The sequence below is a fragment of the Bombyx mori genome, chromosome 1 (genome assembly GCF_030269925.1).
Source record: "Bombyx mori chromosome 1, ASM3026992v2".
Classification (NCBI taxonomy): domain Eukaryota; kingdom Metazoa; phylum Arthropoda; class Insecta; order Lepidoptera; family Bombycidae; genus Bombyx; species Bombyx mori.
In genome coordinates, this window is record NC_085107.1 from 11,449,633 (window position 1) to 11,472,088 (window position 22,456).

At 35.3% G+C, this 22,456-nt stretch overlaps 2 protein-coding genes and 1 long non-coding RNA gene across 5 annotated transcripts in view; 2 read left to right on the forward strand and 1 right to left on the reverse strand.

Moving 5' to 3' along the window:
• Positions 1–112: 112 nt before the first annotated feature.
• LOC101746581 (lysophospholipase-like protein 1) lies at positions 113–8,207 on the reverse strand. 3 transcript variants are annotated; one of them, XM_038011077.2, is made up of 5 exons: positions 3,822–4,031; positions 3,273–3,399; positions 1,831–2,097; positions 561–704; positions 113–422 (listed from the first exon to the last, which is right to left on the reverse strand). In XM_038011077.2, exons 2-5 carry the CDS (start codon positions 3,280–3,282, stop codon positions 226–228), a joined length of 618 nt encoding a protein of 205 aa, XP_037867005.1. In that variant the 5' UTR covers positions 3,283–3,399; positions 3,822–4,031; the 3' UTR covers positions 113–225. The 3 variants fall into 3 exon arrangements, with proteins under 3 accessions (XP_037867005.1, XP_037866984.1, XP_037866993.1); XM_038011056.2 differs by lacking the exons at positions 3,273–3,399; positions 3,822–4,031 and adding an exon at positions 7,271–8,207; XM_038011065.2 differs by lacking the exons at positions 3,273–3,399; positions 3,822–4,031 and adding an exon at positions 4,583–5,086.
• LOC110386625 (uncharacterized) lies at positions 5,229–6,327 on the forward strand. Its single transcript, XR_002431734.3, has 2 exons — positions 5,229–5,558; positions 5,679–6,327. It is a non-coding gene; the product is annotated as an uncharacterized LOC110386625 (long non-coding RNA).
• Positions 8,208–10,604: 2,397 nt separating the features above from the next.
• LOC101735340 (membrane-bound transcription factor site-1 protease) overlaps positions 10,605–22,456 on the forward strand; it is a 32,351-nt gene continuing 20,499 nt past the window's right edge. Inside the window, exons 1-6 of the mRNA XM_038011048.2 lie at positions 10,605–10,994; positions 12,987–13,166; positions 15,820–15,906; positions 18,973–19,066; positions 20,723–20,943; positions 21,501–21,641. Of these exons, the coding sequence (XP_037866976.1) occupies positions 10,761–10,994; positions 12,987–13,166; positions 15,820–15,906; positions 18,973–19,066; positions 20,723–20,943; positions 21,501–21,641 (957 nt within the window). The 5' untranslated portion in view covers positions 10,605–10,760. The remainder of the gene's footprint in view (positions 10,995–12,986; positions 13,167–15,819; positions 15,907–18,972; positions 19,067–20,722; positions 20,944–21,500; positions 21,642–22,456) is intronic.

A 22,456-nucleotide genomic window follows, 5' to 3' on the forward strand; every position in this document is an offset into this window, starting at 1 on the left:
ACGCTCGTCTTTGAATAGTTTCAGCTATCACAATAGGATCCTAACGGTACGTTGTAGGCCATCAGTAACGGTGCGAGTGAGTTTGTGCTGGAATATAAATGATAAAAAGTCCTTTAAGGAACTGATAAAACATTTATACATAGAGAAATTACAAATTATTCAATAACAACATTATAATATTAAAAATCACTACGGCAACCATAAAATTTTATGAACATTAGTATGTTATGAATTAGGCAACTTTTCATCGATCCAATCTTTAATAATCTTAATGCCTCGTCTATTCAACGAGTGCCCCAATCTTTCTTGAACGAAAAAACTTCCCTGAATTCCAAGACTTTTCAACTTCTGATATGTTTCCTCTCCCCATTTCAGGGGTACTAAATCGTCCTGGTTACCATGAATTTGCAGCAAGGGTGGATCTGAAATTTTACAATTTTTCAACTAAAACATTTTGGACCAGCACCACCCACTGGGTCATTGACGAAAGGTCGCAACAAATCCGTTCCTCCAGCTATCTACACAAAATTATTCGATCTTTTCAATTTAATTTTACTTACATGTTACACCTGTGTTATTTTTCAATTCATCATAAACGGCTGAATTATAATTTAAGAAGGAGCTGAATGCAAACACCCCAGCCAGTTTTCTATCCCATCTGTAGCCAGTGTGAAAAGCCAGTGCACCTCCCATGGAAAATCCACCTGAAACATAAATTATAAAATGACAACTAGCTGGAAAAACTTTGAAATATGTCAAATCCCAATTATATATATTACTGACTCTTCTCCACTACATTACTGCCTTGCAGCAGAAATAGCATGGTAAAGGGCCTCTGCTCATGTTCTGTGTCTTTTTAAATATGTGCTTCTGAGGTTTTAGATCTGTATTCGAATCATGCAGTTACACAGTAAAAATAATTTTGTGTGTGGTGTTTTGGAAAACCATCTAAACAATTTGATTGTAATTTACAAAACTTTCAATAATATTGGGCAATATCTTGCCTAGCATTTAAAATGTAAGATAGAACATACTATACAATACTTTGGAAAGTAAAAATGTAATGGAGAACTTAAAAAAGGAAACATTTCAATAAGATGACTCAAAATATGAAACACAGAGACTGAACTACATAAATTTGTCCTGAAGGGTTTCAATAAAAGTTTTTCATTCAAGAAGGCCATCAAGGGCAATTTCAGATTTTCATGATATTACTACCGATTGGCAATGAAGTGTCACTAATAAGAAGAATAGACAAGAAATTGAGTTCTTGCTCTTTTCCAAAAGTTTCCAAATTGCATTATTTTATGCATAAATGGAACTAGTACAAGTCTATCTTTAAACATTGACAAAGGATCTGTTCAGTATTGTTGTTGTATGGAGCAATATTCTAAGCTTACAGTTTTGTTTGTCACATAACTATATAATAAGCCTTCACTATTAAGGTACTTTTAATTTTTATTTTAAACTCAAATTATAGAGTAAACTTCTCTTGCGTTCATGAAAAAGAAACAAAATAATATTATTATTTGAATAAAATCAAGATTGTAATAATTTTACATGACTAGAGTAGATCATGTGAGCATGCTTGAATGGCTTTAATGAAACCATTTTATATGTCTATCACACAAAAAAAATCCTACCTTTGGTGGTATAAATATGTATCCTTATTGGATTTTTGTATGATATTAGGATAAAATAAAAATCAAAGCAGGTTTTGTTTATCTCTTTCTTGGCCCCAGAAGGAAGATGAGCGTACAGCCCATCTGATGGTAAGTACTGTCAGTCATGGACATCAGCAATTGGGTTGTATTAATACTAAAAACTTACCAACTATAATCCTATCACTGGGTATTCCAGCATCATTTTCAGTTTTTATAAGATTCTTTACTTCAGTTTCAATTCTGGCTAATGAGTCCAGTTTTTCAGGAACATCTGGTGTAATATTAGCTCTATCAAACCAAACATTGCTCATCATACCACCGGCAGGCGTGTATGGCTGCAAGGGTGCAGTCGGAAACAAAACTTTCACATGTGGAAAAGAAAACTGTTCAACCATTAATCTAACCCATTCTTTGATATCAGCCCCTGTGGATCCTGAAATAGGAAAATTCATTGTTTAGATTTATATTTTGTTTTATGTTGACCCTTATGGCATTAATTGAAAACAGTTACTATTTAAAATGTTTCTTGGTAATATTTATATTGGTCTATAACCGATTTAAATATTTTTAAAATACTCAGTGTAGTTTTAGTAATTAATTGACATTTTAACGCTTTTCAAGATTTTGACATCAGTAGCACAATAACAGCAGAACTATTGCCTCAAGAAATTTTAACTTAAGACATGGTACTACTTTCATCTTTCTATCAATGTCACCCGTCCAATTATTAGATTATAGAAATCGTAGAAAACTACGACATAACACATGTTTGAACTTTATACACTGCATTGATCACATGCATGATGCTTGCACATGCATGAATTTTTATTTATTATACTTGATGGCACATGGGCTTGGCTAGTAGTTTCACTCAAATGCAGACATTGAATAATGGCTTAATTCATGGATAGCCTCAAAAAAACAATACTACAGTAAGCGGTTTACTGGTGGTAGGATCTCTTGTGAGTCCGCGAGGGTAGGTATCACCACCCTGCCTATTTCTTCCGTGAAGCAGTAAGGCTGTTTGAAGGGTGGAGCAGCCGTTGTAACTATACTGAGACCTTAGAACTTATATCTCAAGGTGGGTGGCGCATTTACGTCGTAGACGACCGTCTGGTGTAGTGGTAAGTGACATGGTCACTACACAGGGGGGTCGCGGGTTCGAATCCCGTCAAGGAAAGATAATTGTATGATAAATATAAATGTCTTTTCCAGGGTTATGGATGTATATTAAATATATGTATGTGTATAATAAAAATCTTACATTTATTTCGGTTATCTGGTACCTGTAACACAAGTTCTTTACGAACTTATCACGGGACCAGTTAACGTGGCGTGATTGTTAGTAAATATTTATTCATTTATTATTTATTTAAAAAAAGATGTCTATGGGTTTCAGTAACCACTTAACACCAGGTGGGCCGTGAGCTCGTCCACCCAACTAAGCAACAAAAAAAAAATCAGACTTACAACACGGTACTTTTATAACACATATTAATATGCAATTTCAGTCCCTCATCGAACATGGGTATTCCATCATAATATAACACAGGGATTTTAAGTTATACATAATTTTATATTGTGAAATTTATAATCAATTTCACATACCTTTGCACATTGTGTCAATTGTGTTGTTAAAAAATAGTTAATTTATAAAATTTTTGTTCCTAGTTGTTGAATTGTGAAAACATTGGTTATATTGTATTATATTTGTACATAGCACATTCATAGTAATCTGTCATAGTAGTCATACAAGCGTATGACCCCATATAATTACGGTCATACGGTCATAAGTACGGTCATACGCTTGTATGACCCTATATAATTATGCGATATGTGAAAATACTCTTATGATGCGGAACCAATCTACCGTGTTATATGGGAATTACTGTATTTCAAAGTATTCAATCTCTGCCAGGATGATGGAAAAGATGTGGCTAGTAATGGCCAATACTTTGAATAGTTAGTTTGTAAGCATTTTTTTGGAATTAAGTTAAATTTTTATTAAAAAGTTGCAAAATTAATTTCAAATCTTATAATAGTATATTGTGCACTAAGGGAGAAAAGTTGGACATTTCCTTCCGCATGTAAATGGCTAACATGCTGGAGAAAAATCCAAATTTTCGCCCGCAGTGCACATACTATTTTTTCTCCTACCATGCCGAACATTCGTGGAGTACCGAGCCGGGGTCTAGGGGCGATGCCCTGGCTGGGGGTAGGGGGGGCGGAGCCCCCGTACTCATAAAAAAAGCAATTTAACTGTTTTTTAATTTTTAAATACTACTAATTGAATAAGAACTGTCTGTTGAACTCATCTTTGTTTAATACTTCACTATAAAATTTTATTGCCTTTTGTTTATTTCACTTTTACGCTAAACACAATATTGCAAATTACCCGAGCACAACAATGGCGGAGAATTTTAGGTGCGTAAGAGCAAACGTAGAACTAACGCGCATGCGCACTTGTACCCAAAAAAGTTACACTTTCTTCCCTGTACAACGGGAGGAAAAGTTACACTTTCTTCCCGGTAGAGCGGGATGAAAACCTAACTTTCGGCGTAGGTAGGAGAAAATAAAAATATTTTCTGGTAACGATTGTTTTTAATGTTAAAAATTTATATGATTATTTTACTTTTATTGATTCATAAACACAAAATTTTTTGGTACCTACTTTCAGAAATTTCATAAAGATACTATGTCTAGGCACTGAGATGTTTAACTTGTTACTCAAGACATTGTAGCAAATTGACCAAATTGAGGTATATTATTATGATCTTAAGAGCCAGTAGAAAAGGCAAATTATTACTTTTAATTGACAGTAAACAAAAATTTGCATCCAAAGGTTCAAATCATTTCATTCTTAAATGTTTTATTAAGAAATATCTGATTAAAAGGCAATTTAGAAACTTGAAACGTACCAGATCCGTGAAAAAATATAACTGTAGCGGTCTGTTTGGCACCACTGTGCTTGGTTATGTGAAGAGCTCCTAGCTTAGACATTTTATTAAAATTGATGGTTATTGAAGTTTCAGGTAAATATGTACGTATTTATCAAATGTAATTTGGAATAGATAGTTCTTTTTTTTGGTCGTATTTGATTAAATTGTAAGTAGGATAAATAAATAAAACGAGTATAGTGGCTTCCTATAACCTATCCAATTTCATCAAAGTTTATCACGATATAAAAACTTAAATTCCTGCTAAATCGCCGAACTTTGATTGTTTGATACACTATAAAACTTAAAAAGTAAGATTAGTCTATTAAAATATTTTTAAACTAAAAAATAATAAGGCCTTAATTTATTTAGAGTTAAAATTAAAAACATAGATTATACACTTAATATATTAGATTAAAAAACATTGCATAGATTAAGGAAAGCTTAGACCACAGACTAGTTTAGTAAAGTTACTATACCTACGCCTAGACAATTATTGTCATTTATACCCAATTCTATGTCTACCCAACTCATTAGCAGTAGTGATGTGTTGAGTAAGACAGACGCGGATACTGAGAACGTTGTACATATTTTCAAAAATATTAATATTATTTTCTAATATAGATTACAGACAATATGCAAGCTTTCCAATGCGCTTGTTTACAAAAATGGCAATGTAAGAAACGTTTTTATGCTGGCTACAGAGATCGAACTAAGCACCACTCTTTACGGTAAGCTGTCGACGCAATAATGTGATCGCAAATATCTATTGAAACGATAGTCAAAATAATACACTACTTTTGTCTTCTACGTTTGTGGATCCCAGCCATGGAGTTAACAAGTTAAAGTACTAACTCTATGGTACCAGCATAGAGATGGCACAGTCAAACTACTGAATACCGCCCAGAACTTTTCTTTCAAAAAGTAAATTTCATACAGCTGTGGAGAAAACAGGGAGGTGTGTTCCCCTCCTGGCTGAGCATTTGCTCGCCCACCTGTCCTGGTGAAGCTGGAAAGGCCTCCGGGCCACCAGTAATCCTTCAATCATAAAAAAAATAAAAAAAAAAAAAAAAGGGAGGTGTGTTAGATATATTATGGGTGGTAAATGGAGTGGAGCAAAAAGTAACGTGAAAACTTACTATGGACGAGCAATGCTAAAAAGAATAAAACGATACCAACTCAAACAATCCTTTAGAACCCTACGTGGACAAGTAGTTCAGTTCAAATACCTGTAAACGGTAACATGCCTATTATCGGTAAATTGTTCCATGTCATATTTAATAAGGGAGTCACTTTTCGGTAATTTTTTTCAAACTTCAAGAAATGTGTATCATCATAATGAGGAATAACAGAGATCGAATTCAAAACTTAAATTCTTATACAAGTAGATACGGTTTATTACTAATACCTCGTTATATTTTTATTTCTAATAGTGTATTAGGGATAAATAAATGGATGTAACTTAAACTTAAACTGTCTCAATGTAAAGGCGGATTAATTAATATAAGGAGAGCATTTCGATTACGTATAATATGATGAATCTCTACTTAGTCCTCTCTGTTTATTTATACTGTAGTTGTTCTCGACCCAATTAAAAACAATGTTAAAACTATGTATTTAGATGGTATGCATGAAGTAATTTGATATCACACACTTAATACAAAGAATATAATTTATTTGTATAAGATTCAAAAAAATGAAGTCAATAAATAGCTTATATTCCACAAGCCACCCTCTTTTTACTGTTGCAATACATTTTCATTGCTTTTGAAAGGTAACCGAATAGTAATACTGATTATCATCAGTTTTGGAAATTATCGTCAACACTAAGTAAATTTATTGATTTATTTATTAGAAGTGTTTCACGTTCTTCTAATGAAAGCTGAAATGGTGCAGGCTCTTTTGAAAATAAAGCCTGATGTGACGTCGTATTTTCTTTTAATCTATGATTATGGCTTCTTAATATAGTTTCAATACCACCACCAACGATGTAAGCATTAGGGGCAGGTGTTCGATCTACAGGTACTTTGAAACGTAAGCTACGAGAAAGTGGACCATGATGGACTGCTATGTTTTTTTTTGAATAATTTGTTACATCATAATATCCAGGTCCTGGGGTTTTAACATTCCCAAATATCGATATCCAATTTCTCCACGGCATAAAACGGCCTTCTGAAGAAAAAAATGGTGCCATTTGCTGCAGCGGCAACGATCTATATAACATTTTATTAACTACTGGTCCTAAATCTGCTGGGCTGGGCTCATCCTTTTTTTTTACCAATGGCTTAAATCGAACAGTCTTTGATTTGAAATTTGATGAGAGCTGTGGGACGTTTGACTTTAATTCATTTGTTTCATCGTCAATAGCTGACTGGTCTTCTTGATCACTTTCAAATTGATCTTTGAATCTGCTTGCAGAGGAACCAAATGGCACAGCTGTGCATTTTGTAAAATTACACGAAATTGGTTTTGGAGAATAAGTGGCTGCACAAGGGCCATCATCTTTTCGGGACTTAAATCTATCAGCCCTAACATTGAAAGGAGCTGGGTTTGGAAGTTTTGCATGACAAACAACATTATTTTCAATCAAGTCAAAATCTCTACGCAAAGAGTGATCTGCTGGTCCAGGCCTTATTTCAGTGCTTGATTTACAAAACCTAACACACTTACCAAATGTTATATTTTGTTCTCCCGCTTTAATTTCTTTTGGATCATAATCAGTTGGTCCTGGCCTCCCTTCAATTATATTTCTTTCCTGAATCATTTCGATAAAACGAAGTTGTTTTGATTTTTTACGTTTGTGAAATCTACACTGCTCAGCACAAAGTTTCGTTTTATCTGGTTCTTTTTCGATATCATAGTATCCAGGTCCAGGGCTCTGGTCAATTGAGTATTTTAAGCGTGGAGAAGTCCATTTACTCCATTTCCATCCTCTATAAAAATCAGTTGAAAAACCATTGAAGCCAGTAGTATTAATATTGATACTTTTTGATACTGGTGGTTCTGATTGATAATCAGCACTTACTGCGGATTGTAGTGTGAGGCCTTTAAATATACGTTTTGGAATTTTCCCTTGGCATTTTACACTGTCGACCAATTCTGTTTTCATTGAACAAGTACAGACATTATCTACTCCGCAGTTGCAAAGAAACTCTTCTACCAAATCAAATTTGGTATAGCTTTCATATGGAAAACGTGGCTGTCGTGACATCATACTTGGGCAATTTGGTATTTTTTTCCTGTATTCAGGATTATAAATGGCGTGCGTCCATAATTTCTTTTCATTGCGAATATTTCGCGGAGTAGATGAATTAAATGCAATTTTGTTCCATTTTTTAGTATCAGTATCACTTATTTGATAAGCTCCAGGATCCAGAAGTGTAACGTATTTTGGGGCCTTAGGAAACCGGCTTTCCAAGTTGAAGGCCATTTGTGGAAAAAGTAGTCTAGGTGACAACCAAGGAAATTAAATATTTAAACAGAATGAAGAAATTCGATATGATCAAAGAGTTTTCGCAGATACATAGTATTCTAAAATATAAAAAATAAATAAACGTAAATAGTGTAAATCAACATCAATAACAGTAATTTTGACTCTGTCATTTTTGTAAGTTGCGTTTTACTTTAGCAGGAGAGAGACTGTTACCTTTTTACTAGATCGAGGGCTGAAAGTAGGCTGAAAGCCTATTTGTTATAAGCGATATTTCGTTTAATACGCGACATTTAATTTTGTAATTAAGGGTCATATTTGGTATTAGCATCAGCAATTCGATGTTTTGAATTGAAACCCCATTCAAATAGTTGAAGAAGTTTATTGTCATGATATTTATTCAGATTTCAAACTTTAAATGGCTCTTGTAATGTTGCAAAAATGTTGCTTATGCCAAATAGTATTTCACCCCTCGATATGGAGTAAGCAACAAAAGGAAGAGCTACCGAGCCGGTGTGCCGGTGGTAGAACGATTATTGGATTGTTGTCTATACGAGTATGTGAACTTATTTGGAAAACTACCCTAACCAAGTTAATGCGATTCATAACTACATAGTTAATTTGTACGTCGGCACAGTAGCTGTACATAAAGGTTTTTGATTGCCGTAATAATGATATATTAGAAAAAAAAATAAAAAAATCAAGAAATATGCTGAAATGAAAAAACACAGGCTATTGACCCGCTCTTCTTGATCGCTAACAGTGTTGGTTTATTTTGAGATATCCTAGGAGCTATTTTACTATAATCAATAAATGGACATTTGACTTCTATTGTCATCGATTGTACTCTTAATTCTCTTTTCAAAATGATTCTAATAATAGCATATTTTTGCTGCGTTAGTGGTTAATGTAAAAAGAAATGGTAGTACCTAGCACTTATGTAGTATCTCTTTTTTTTCTTTTTCTTTTCCCTACCTATTCGCTGGATAGCCTAAAGGGCTATTCCAGCTACGCCCGGACGGCGAGGTGAGCTCACGGGTTCAACCTGAGAGAATTTGCTAACACTAGCCCTAGCAAGAGCAGCGCTTCACAGAATCTACCAACGGAACGGAATCGCTACCCCTTGAGAAGATTCGGCGAGAAACTCAGCGGGCTGTATCTATGGGTTAGTTCGCTCGTCGTAATCGACGAGTTCGACGAGGACGGTGACCAGTGCTTGAGAGATCTAAAAGCACCGATAGTGGATCTGAAGAATCTAAAATGACTTCTTGGTAACCGTACTCGTCGAACTCGTTAAAGCATTCGACATAATACTACTATCAATACTACTAGCATATAACATCAGTTCGCTCAGATCTCCTCATGGGTTGCGATTCCGATCTGGTACTTGATGCATTCACGAAGTAGCTGGCCCCAAGATGTCGGGTTTCCTTCGGAGGCGATTGGGCGGTTGTTGACAAATCCCACCACTTCGAGGTGACCGTAACCTCGTCTATCTGTCCTGTAGAAACTCGTAAAGGCCTTCGAGACACTATTAATCCATCCATCTTCAAACAGTACTATCAATACGAACAGCCCACAATTATCTATTATACTGTTGGACATAGGTATCACAACCAGGACATATGTAAAACCTGAACTTGGTTTATAGGTCTTCTCTTACGGATCTTGTTTTTGTACTGGCTAAAAACTTTTGTTTTGAAGCATCGCGGGATGGTCAACAAGAAGACACGACGACATTTTGTAGGCCTCCTTAGTTCCTTACGGCAGGCTTGGAGGGGATAGGGATTTTGCTGCGCGGCCGAACTGAAAAAAATGTGATAGTAAAACCGTAAGAAAAAATCCGTCGAAAAAAGTGCGTGGAATAAAACCGTTAAATGAGACGTGCGCAGGCGCGACAGTCGCATACACAAGCGAGTAGTGTATAATACCTTTCTCTTTCTCCCTTTTTCTTTTACTTTTACATACTTTCCTGCACTTAAATAAAAACTAATCAGCAAAATTTAAGAGAAAAATCAAGAAAACCTACATAAAATTGAGCACGATTTTTTTTTTGCAAATTGTGTCGATTCTACATTAGCCGAAGGAACTTTGTTCCTACCTGGTGTCCCACGACACCACATCTTTCATTTTAATCTGTTTACTTTTTGGCGGAAGCGCGAAAAGTGAAGTTGTGGGATTTGTTTTATTTTGTCTGAGTAATGTTTTTTCAGATTTAAATGAGTATTAACGGTGGTTTATTAACTGCTTAGTATCTGTGAAAGTACATGTAAATGTGGGAAAACGAAACAAAGTCGCTGAACATAACTTCTCTGGATCCTCCAAAAAGTCTACTAAAAAGTGGCAGTAAATGATCACCATTTTGCTGAGATTATATTTCATCTCATATCATCTCATTTCCTTTCATTTCATTTTCATTTCATTTCATGCCATGTTTCATATTAATCAACTTCATTTCATTTCATAATAATTATCATTTATCATAAAAGTTTTCATTAAAATTAATATAAGATTTGACCTAAAAATGTTAGTTACCAGGTCAAAATCATTTAAAAAAAATACACAGCAACACACATCAAATCACAGATTATCACAGTTTACGCCACACGATACATTTGACAAAAAATATTTTAATAGTTTTTCAATGCTAGATGTTTCAATGTAGATATTTTTATATAATAAGTAAATTAAACATAGCATGCAACAATGTGATTAAAATAAGTACATAAAATGGGGTTCACCCATACAATTCTTCTAAGTGTAATGCTTTATCTCCCTATCTTATTAATTTCTTCTAAAGAAGTGCGTGAAAAAAATGAAAATTGCAATACCACTGAGTCTGAACGTGTTCAATACGAGTTCACTACCGATGTTGTTAAAAGTCAGCACATAATAACATTTAAAGGATACTATCCCAGGAGCACAAGAGAAAATTATGTAAATGCCGCTCTAACCAGTGCAGGTGTAAGTATCCAAATATTATTATGAATTTTTAAAATATAAAAATACAATGCTATAAATTTTAATAAATCTAAATATACGTTTAATTTTCAGAATTATATTACTTCAATCCTTCTGTTGTACATATGCCTTCTTATGAAACTTTACTTGCGTCATGAAATAATATTTTTAAATACTTACTTCATTTTTTACTTTCATCTTGTAGTAAACGCATTGTATTGTAGCTAAAGTTAATATTTAAAAAACAAGTAACTTACTCCTGGAAAAGATTTTAGTTACTCAAAAACTAAAGTCTTTTTTGCTTCTCTTTGCCTGCCTATGCTACTAACCTGGAGAGGTTACACTATATTCACCCGACATGTACAAGGCTTACCCTAGCAACTTTGCCTAGGACAGTGCTTTGCTGAATCTACTATCAAAAACGCTACTCACTAAGAAGATCAGGCGGTAAATTCAGTGGGTAAACCATTCGTCACATTTGATTTGTTCGACAAGAACTATAACTGCTGGTTGGAATACCTTAAAGCACCAATAGTGGATCAAGAGGATCTGAAGTTAAAAGACATCTTCAACTATTGATGTTGTAATTATAGAACTAGGACTAGGAGTAGGACTAAGCAGACTTTGGCCCTTTATTCTTTTTAAGGTGGATGATCTAATTCAGTTTTATATATCAATTGCTTACTAAAACCAAGAGCATTAGTTGCACATTTGACTTAATGCAATAACTTTATGAGTAATTTGAGTGCAATTTCGGCCTCATCCATAAAATCTCTTAGAATTAAATCTCTCAATAGTAACATCAAGATAAAATTATACCCCATTAGGATGACAATGATATTATTTGTGTAGAGCCCTAAATTGATGTCCTTAAATGTACAAATAAGGATTTTCTTGTTCCATTTTATTTTTTTATAATCTGAACCGACACTCATTGAGAAAATGGTATAAAACTACACACAGATAGCCAAATATATTTCATAAATAAATAAATAGCCACTATAAAAGCAGAACTAAAATGAAACAGCTATTGCATTTATACAAGTCCTAAGGTTAATATATAGTAGAGGCGGATCTATTGGACACCTATTTAAAAAACAATTAACAATCCTAACTGCAATCATATTAAAAAAGGCTTGGGAAGCTTGGTGGCTCTCAATCAGTGGTTAGTGCTTGAGGGATAGGAAACCAGGTCAGAAATATTCAATGTCTAACCTGTCATTATTATTTTTTAAATAATAAGTACATGTTATTGCTATCCCACCCAACTAACAGTATTCCAAATTTAAATCATTAATATGAATAAAAAATATATGACTGCTTATCTCGCAGTGAGATATTGTGTTATTGACATTTAGTGTGAATCTATGTGTTGTTATTATCAATTTCTTATCATTTAATTCAGCCAGTCTTAGTGTAATTAATAATAAAAACTACAGTGTATACAAAGAACAGATAGTAATATGACACTATCAACTTCCGCATTTAAATTATGTTTTTATTTGTTAAATACCCATGCCAAATTGTAGTTTTAGTTATTTTAGATTTATAAAATTTTATAATATAAAGAGGAATCCTATGTTCATAGTCGAGCAATAGCATATGTAGTGGTCAAGACCTGTGTCTATAGTCGAGAAGTGGCTCTCCAAATGAACTATATTGAATTTAATTTAATTCAACCATCAGCTGTACCAGCTCCACAGTACACTTCCATTATGCTCTAAACAGAAGGAGTCCTATTAAAATTTTTGATAATCCTAAACTATGGCTTTTCTAATTGCTCTAAACTTGTGCTTTTAAATCATTGTGGCTTCATCATCGATTCAGAATATGCGAGAAACTTAGGGCTGGCTTTATATGTACATCACACAAATTTTATAAAGCATTATGTAAAACAGATGATTTAATCTAGAAGTATCAGGTCTGAGCTGTAACAAAAATAATGTTTGTTGTAAAAAAATACATTAATTTTACTACCCAATATTTTGTTCACAGATAACAGACTGGAAGATTATTAAACGCAACAATCCAGCCAAAGAATATCCTAGTGACTTTGATGTTGTTGTCCTAGAAAATGCAGGAAGAAAAGCATTGGAAGCCCTGCAAGATCACCCAGCAGTTCGACGGGTCACAGCCCAACGTCAAGTCACACGGTCCATAAAGTATGTTAAAGAGGTAAGACAAATATAGACTAAATAAAGCAAATATTTACTTACTAATTTATTATTGCATGGGCAATTTATATGTTAAAGTGATTGTACTGGCTTATCACTATCCAAATTTAGATTCATAGTGCATGAGTTGTGAGTTTCATTTGTAAGACTGTTTATACAAAATTTCTAGAGAAAAAAACCATGGCCACAGGACATAGTTTGAAAAATATCTGTATGCTGATTTTAATCTTACTTCAATTAACTTCCTTACAATTCTTACAATTTTATCAGCATATACGCAAAGTACGTATTATAAATAGAATGAAACCTTGGAATCCAACCAATGAACAACAACAACATTGTATCTTCGTGTGACACACTACATTTTACCTCACAACCTCTATACTAATATTATAAATCTGAAGAGGTTGTTTATTTGAACGCGCTAATCTCAGGAACTACTTGTCCAATTTGAACAATTATTTCAGTGTTAGGACTGTTAGGTAACCATTTATTGAGGAACGCCATTATAGATTTTTCTGGATTTCTCCAGGATCTGTTCATCAGATCTTGATGATTACAGGACCATTTGGGAAGTCTATCCTTTCGAACAAAAAAAGAATTATCCCAATCGGTTCAAGCATTTTCGACAAATCGGTGAACATTCATAGATAAAAAAATTATGGTCGAATTGATAACTTCCTCTTTTGAAGTTGGTTAATAAGCGTGATTTGGTACCTTGAATAGAGCTCTTTAACATTCTATTATTCATCAAAATATTTTCAATTTCTACGTAATTTGCAGAGACGGATAAAATTGAGTGTTATGCCAAAGTAACTTCCACGCGGCCCAAGTTGCGGGCAAAAGCTAGTGCGATGTATTTCCAATGAACATCTTTAAAATTTATAAAACTAAATTTCAAGATGAAAGTATTTTGTTGACTTTATATTATTTATAGCATTGATTTTAAATGTACCAGATGAATCGATGACATAGTGAGAATTACTGGATCACGTTGGATGCAACTGGCATTGGACTGTCCACACTGTGGCACTCGAGATCACTTGGACAGGCATTTTTTTTTTATTGCCCTTGTAGGCATAAGAGCATACGGCCCTCCTGATGGTGATGGTTACCGTCGCCCATGGACTTCACCAAATTCCAGCTTATGTTCAGAAGTGGACAGTGGACAGGCTGTGATAAATGAATGAATGAAAAATCCTGGTCCATTCTGGTCACAGTTTGCTAATTTGTAAAAAAAATTGTGCAATATCTATCATTAAGTATTTGTTATTAGATATGTTTTTCCCAAACCAGATCCAAATATTTACTTTATTGTTTATACGATATGAATTATAATTACATTTGATTCATTCAAAATTTTCTATTGCTAAAGAAGACGACAAATACACAGGCCACTGGATAGTAATTTGATGTCTTATGAACATCACCAGTGCCATGCAGTTGGCATCGTCAAACCACCAAATACCCTTTTGAGTCACTTTTGTACATAAATGTCAGAGTACTAGAGTAAAATCGGTGGAAAGTTCATTTGAAAACCATGTACATGGTTAAAATTTATATCTGCGAATACACTAGATTTACGCAGAGTGATTGCAGGCAGGAGAGATTGATAAACTATGCTCCGATAGCAGGTTGTGTTAAAAATGAAGATGACTGAAATTTGTTTTGTAGTAGCAATACAGTTTGGCCTCTAGCAGTAAATAGTATTATGACTTATCAACAGCATTAAACAAACAATTTCATGTAACATTAAAAACTCAACTGATTATTTGTTTCGAAATTCAACAAATATATTTTTCCGAGAAGTCATCGTGGCCTAAAGAATCAGACGCTCGGTGTATGCATCATGTTTGAATCACTCAAACAGGTGCTAATTTTTCTAATAAAATGCGTACTTAACAAATGTTCAAGATTAACTTCCACGATGAAAGGAATAACATCGTGTAATAAAAATTAAAACCGCAAAATTGTGATTTGCGTAATTGCTGATGGTAAAGACTGATTAACGTCTTTTGAGTCCGCACGGGTAGGTACCGTATCCTGCCTATTTCTGCCGTGAAGTGATGCGTTTCGATTTGTAGAGCGGGGAAGAAGTTATATTGTAAAAACTGCGACTATAGAACTCATGTCGCAAGGTGAGTGGCGGCATTTACGTTGTAAACGTCTATGGGCTCCGGTAACCATTTAACACCAGGTGAGCCGTGAGCTCGACCATCCATTTAAGCGATAAAAAAATTTGAAATAAATAATTTGAATTTCATCCGAAGACACTTACTTTATTACGGAAATTACGTTTATTCTTAAGAAAGCATCTCAATTTTAATACATGGCTTACAAATAGAACTACTTCATTGCACCAAAAATATTACAATTACAGTACAAGTTTTCTAACATTGTTTAGTATCTTAGTAGTCATCATAATATATCATTGTTTCTGTCGACGATATAATTCAAAAATAGAATTATATATAACAAAAACTAGAATAACAGATCTGATTTCGTAATAAAATACAAATTGAAAAGTTGAAAAAAGCTTTTGGCGGGATTTAGTATTATTTATTAACCAATTTAACAAAATTCTCCACAGCAAATACACGAGGACATCTCAGATTGGGAATCTTTCTATGACACTGTATGTTCTCTTTGTTTAGGATGAGTGTGGATCAGGGGGCTGTTTGTATTCTGGGTGGCGGAATTATCGCGGAAGAGGACTGCACTCTCTTCGAAAAACTCGTGACGTAAGTAATTTCTTTATTTATTGCTTATAGTGGCTAGCTCACAGCCCACCTGGTGTTAATTGGTTACTGGAGCCCATAGACATACAAAACGTAAATGCGCCACCCACCTTGAGATATAAGTTCTAAGGGTCTCAAGTATAGTTACAACGGCTGCCCCACCCTTCAAACCGAAACGCATTACTGCTTCACGGCAGAAATAGGCAGGGTGGTGGTACTCACCCGCGCGGACTCACAAGAGGTCCTACCACTAATCCATTTTAAAATGAGATCGTAGTTTCAATTGTATTGTATAATGGCTGTTCAAACTGGAACGCATGTCTGCTTCGTGACAGAAATAGGCTGGTGGGTGGTACCTACCCGTGCGGGCTGACGCGCGCTACTTCGAGAGATTACGCAAGTTTATGAACTATGCTGATTATAATTTTCTTAAAAGATGTTATTTCTTTCTAGTGGACACGTGCTAAAATTTGTATATCCTATTCGCCTATAAAAATATGTACCTGCCTGTGGAATTCGAACACGGGCAAGTTGCTTCGATACGATTACTCGAAGCGTCTTATCCTTTAGGCCAAGATAACTTCAACGTTATTAATATATAGGGCATCATTATTATTGTACCCAGGACCATCCAAATCTTATTATTTCCATTCTATTCTATTCTAAATTTTATTTTATCGATTTCATGGCACACATAGTATGATCGTAATATATAGTAGGAGTGGGTAATATCGGTTTTGCCGCGTATCGAATCGTATCTATATATCGAGGATCAATATCGGATATTGAATCTATATATTTTCTGAATCTATACATTGATGGATGCTAGTAGATTTTCTCGATTCATGATATTTGAGATTTGAAACGATACGCTGATATAATATCGTAGTAGATATAGATTTAAGTCAACGTTATACGGTTGGTTTTCTGATATCAATTTATAATATCATCTTAAAGTAATAAAAAGAACATGAAAATAAAAATATCAAAAAAACTTTCCTTCATGCTTTTACCAGGCTTAGGAATGGCTACATTATTTTCAGTTTTTAGTATTTTGTGTCTTAATTTAAAATTACAAAATATACCAAAAGAGTGTAGATTTCAAAAGTTTAATACAAACACAAGAAATAAACTCAATTATTTGGATTCAACTAAAAATAGAAAAATGTGTACTTTAAAAATCAAACACAAAAAACTTTTAAGTATTTATAAACACTTGTCCAAAAATTCTAGTTCAAGGTCAAAGCGCGTGAAATTAAATTCAACGATGCAAATAGGCTATACTGCATTCAAGTTAGGGTCGAAAGTTGAAACTTCTTTCCTTAATTGTATCCTGCTGATACGCTAAGAATAATCTACAGACATATGGACTTAAATATAAGGTTTACAATTGTATGGATAATGCCTGTTTCTGTTTCATTCATCACATGATATCCCTATCGTGCGCTCACTCACTCTGGCCGATTCGATACGAACCAAACGAATATTGCTGATATTAACAAATCGGTACGATATGCCGATGCGCATCACATCGAGCAATATCGTGTATCGGCTGATATCGAAATATAGATTTCGATTCACGAATCGGTCCGATATGGCGATGCGCATCACATCGAGCAATATCGTGTATCGGCTGATATCGATATATAGATTTCGTGCGGGGCGATATCGGATTCAACGATATTGCTGCGATATATAGATATTGAATCTATATACGATTTATATCACCCACTCCTAATATATAGTGATATATATTACTTTTTTTATCCTATTCTATTATCCACGGTCCTTGATACGTGGCAAACTTTCAACATAATCGAACGTCTTGAAATTTGTATCAATTACGTATGAAGTATTCCTTTACATAGCTACGTTGATAAGACCAGACCAATAAAGATGTGTTAAAAAAATAATAGCTATTATACTCTTGGTTTATACGCCATACGCGCTGGTCGATGATACCGAGAAGTTGTAAATTCGTTTACGTTTCATGAATTACGTCATTCCGAAGTTTGGTACACGCATAATAATATAATTGGGGCTTATGAACGCTTTACCATGATTAAACTTCGTTCAAGGCCCGCCGCTAATTCTAAGCTTTTGTCATTCATTTATCGCCAACGCTACATTAGGGCCGCGTTTGATATCAATAACTCACCAGCATTGACGTTATCCCCAATCTTGTAGCCGAATGGGCTTTTCCAGCTACGTCCGGACGGGTAGGTTAGCTTTCGGGCTCAACCTGACAAAATTGCTGACACTAGCCCTAGCAAGAGCAGTTCTTCGCAGAACCTACCGCCGGATCGGAGTCTCGATGCACTGAGCAGATCCAACGAGACAGACACTCAGTAGGCTGACCATTGACTTATTGTTTATTTTAGCATCCTCCTGAGAACTTCGCGTTTCTTTCACAAAACGATATCGAAGGTTATTCTAAAGTCATTTTCAACTTCGTGATCTCTCCAGCGAGCGGCTATGTTCTGAAAATTTTTGACTAAATACAGAGTAACGCCTCCGGTAAACCGGAGCCCATAGGACCTCTCGTGAGTCCGCCCGGGTAGGTACCACCACCATGCCTATTTCTACCGTGAAGCAGTAATTCGTTTCGGTTTGAAGGGTGGGGCAGCCGTTGTAACTAATTCGAGACCTTAGAACTCATATCTCAAGGTGGGTAGCGGTATCTACTTTATATATGTTTACGGGCTCCAGTAACCGCTTAGCACCAGGTGGGCTGTGATCTCGTCCATCCATCTAACCAATAAAAATATCTACAACGTAAACGCCGCCACCCACCTTGAGGTATGAGTTCTAAGGTGTCAGTATAGTTACAACGGCTGCCCTACCCTTCAAACCGAAACGCATTACTGCTTCACGGCAGAAATAGGCAGGGTGGTAGTACCTACCCGTGCGGACTTACAAGACGTCCTACCACCAGTAAGTCTACAATCGATTTTAAAAATTTCAGAATAGCAGTCTTTTAAAATGTATCATTGATTGGGTTTCATTACAGATGTATTCGTACAATTGCCTACGATTACAGTTAATTTACGTCAATTGATATTGTTGTAGAATGGATACACGTCACGCAAACTATTACGGACTGTCCCGCGCCAGATCACCTCTGTGTTGAAAGCAGACGTTCTTTGGTCTCTTGGTGTCACAGGTACTATTGTTTATTAGTATTAAGTTAATTTTATTTAGAAACTAGCCGTATATAATCGCCCGCTTCGTTGGGCATTTAAAATTAACCTTATTATTTATTGTCATTATTAGTAGGAAGTCCAACACTCATATAAATATTAGCCTATCCATTAAGTACATGTAGTTTCTACATGAATACCAAGTTTCAAGTCAATCGGATGCATGGTTCAGTAGTTATAACGGAAAATCCGTAAAAACCACTGTAGATTTATATATTAGTATAGATAAAATATGAACTGTGTATAATTATATCTTAAGGCAACAAACACACCAAAACTTGGTCAGACGCAACGCGGAATGGGATGCGTGCAAGCGCATGGCCCTATGGGTTAGTAAGAAACTTGTCAGGCGTACTACTAATCCGCATTAAAAAATTAAAAAAAAGTTTTCGGAAATATATATACAATATATATTTAGAAATTTCATATTCATTTATGCAGCGTGGTCACATTATTCAGCAGGTTTTAAAACCAACCGACCACACGACCTACTTTTATTTAATCACCTTAAGTAGGTACTGCATTTAATGTAGCAAACAGTTAAAGTAGGCATGATGTAAAGGTATCACTAGAACTTTAAAACTTTATTAAACTCAAATAATTGATGAAATTCTACATAATGACCAATATAATCTTCATCTTGCGAAAAAAAAATTGCATCTGCACCATCGATTTCGTGGTATGATTTTTTTTTAAATAACGCCTTTGCGTATAAATAGGTGTAGTATTTCACACATTGTTTCTTATACATGATCCTTTCAGATGTTTATTTATTGAATTTCTAATTCCGGTTGTGATATTCGTATTCTCGCCACAAGGCGATGTTTGCGAGAAAAATAATTTAAAAAACTTGCTAAAACAAAATAATCTTTCCCTAATTAAAATATCAACCAACTAAATCACATCGTGGAAATGTAAAATGGTTTGATTATAAAATTATGCTCCGATATTATTTATCATTTTTTTTGAAGATTATGATATTTTAAAAGAAAGATAACAATTGAATTTAAAGTATCTATTTGTTCTAACAATAAGCCTGAAGTCCCGACAGTTCAAAACTGTCGGCTTGCGTTCGAATTTGAAGACCTCATTTTGCCTTCATCTTACATTAGCACCCTGCAACTACACGATAACATGAATTATATGAATGATGATACTATGAACGGCCGCCTGCCAAGTATTGGAATCAACTGTGAGATTCGATCTTAAAAGATGTTTTTAAATTGAATGATTTACTCTTTTTTTTTATTGCTTAGCTGACTGGACGAGCTCACAGCCCACCTGGTGTTAAGTTGTTACTGGAGTCCATGGACATCTACAACGCAAATGCGCCACACACCTTGAGGTATAAGTTCTAAGATCTCAGTATAGTTACAACGGCTGCCCCACCCTTCAAACCGAAACGCATTACTGCTTCACGGCAGAAATAGGCAGGGCGGTGATACCTATCCGCGCGGAACCACAAGAGGTCCTACCACCAAAAACACTGCTATTGGCCCGCGTATTATATTTTTTTAGGTAGAGTGTTGACTTAAACGAAGATGCTACTTTACAGAGTAACTTTTGCTTCAACTATTAGCAATATATTGACTCTGTTTTCCGCCACATGTCCATTACAGGTGAAGGTATAAAGGTCGCCGTGTTTGATACCGGCTTAGCTCGTAACCATCCTCACTTTGGGCGGATCCGTGAACGTACCGACTGGACGGGAGAAGACACATTGGACGACGCCTTAGGCCACGGAACGTTCGTTGCCGGAGTAATAGCTTCGAAGGCCGACTGTTTGGGATTCGCTCCCGACGCCGATTTGCACATATTCCGAGTATTCACTGATAATCAGGTATTTAAATACGAAATATTTATTTTTTTACGCGCACGCTTTAGAGAGAGAGAGAGAGAATACACTTTATTGCACACAAAAACACAATTTACATTTAAAAAACAATCAAAAAAGCAGATACATTTGTACAATAGGCGGTCTTATCGCTAAAAGCGATCCCTTACAGACAACCGCTTAATTTCAGAAATTCTGGAAAATATAAAAATATATGTAGCAGGTATGTTGCGGTGTACTATAGATAATACATTAATATAGAAAATATATACATACAATAAACAAAATATATATCCTTAACATATAATGTGAAATATATACCAATATACATACATACAATACATACTAATATACTTACATACACATAATGCATCAACAGTATGGAAATAATAAATGGTGATGCAAACAAACAGCACTAAACAGATAAGTAGTGTTCCTTCACCATTCTTTTAAAACAGTTTAAAGTTGGAGCACTTCTCACCGCTTCCAGCAGAGAATTCCACAATCGAAATCGATTTCCTAAATTTTGTTTCGTAAAGATCGCTATTTATAAATCTCAACAGGTTTCATACACTTCGTGGTTCCTGGACGCGTTCAACTACGCAATAATGCGCAAAATAGACGTTCTCAATCTCAGCATCGGGGGACCGGATTTTATGGATCATCCGTTTGTCGACAAAGTCTGGGAACTCAGTGCTAATAAGGTATTTCGAAGCAAAGAATACTTCAAAATTTTTAATCGTATTCATATTTATCATACGTTGTTAAATCATAGTAATGAGAGGTGGTAGGACCTCTTGTGAGTCCGCATGGGTAGGTACCACTACCCTGCCTATTTCTGCCGTGAAGCAGTGTTGCGTTTCGGTTTGAAGGGTGGGGCAGCCGTTGTAACTATACTGAAACCTTAGAACTTATATCTCGAGGTAGGTTGCGCATTTACGTCGTAGATGTCTATGGGTTCCAGTAACCACTTAACACCAGGTGGGCTGTAAGCTCGTCCACCCGTCAGTATAGTTACAAAGACCCCACCTTTCAAACCGAAACGCATTACTGCTACACGGCAGAAATAGGCAAGGTGGTGGTACCTACCCGTGCGGATTCACAAGAGGTCCTATCACCAGTTCTCCCTGTGATGGTATATGGGGCCGAGAAACGGACGCTCACAAAGCAAATTGTGACCAAGATGCAAGTAACACAAACAGATATCGAACGGGCTAGTTAAGACAAAGACGCACCATGTTCGTCTTTGTCTAAATGCTGTTAACAAAAATTTGTTAACGTTTTTATAAAGTTTACTACGCTTTATGTTATTGATTGGTGCTTTTAGGTACCTCAAGCACCGGTCATCGTTCTCGTCGAACCCGTCGCTTGCGACGAAGGGCTCGACTAGCGAATAAACCCACAGACACAGCCCACTGAGTTTCTCGCCGGATCTTCTCAGTGGGTCGCGTTTCCGATCCGGTGGTAGATTCTGCGAAGCACTGCTCTTGCTAGGGTTCGTGTTAGCAACGTCGTCAGG

Excerpts from the sequence above, each read along its gene's own strand:
- LOC101746581 (XM_038011056.2), bottom strand. The coding sequence starts at position 8,030 with ATGGCCTTCAACTTGGAAAGCCGGTTTCCTAAGGCCCCAAAATACGTT. Across the intron at positions 705-1,830 it reads CAGTGATAGGATTATAGTTG|GTGGATTTTCCATGGGAGGT; the intron begins GTAAGTTTTTAG and ends TTTATGTTTCAG. Across the intron at positions 423-560 it reads AAATAACACAGGTGTAACAT|ATCCACCCTTGCTGCAAATT; the intron begins GTAAGTAAAATT and ends GTAAAATTTCAG.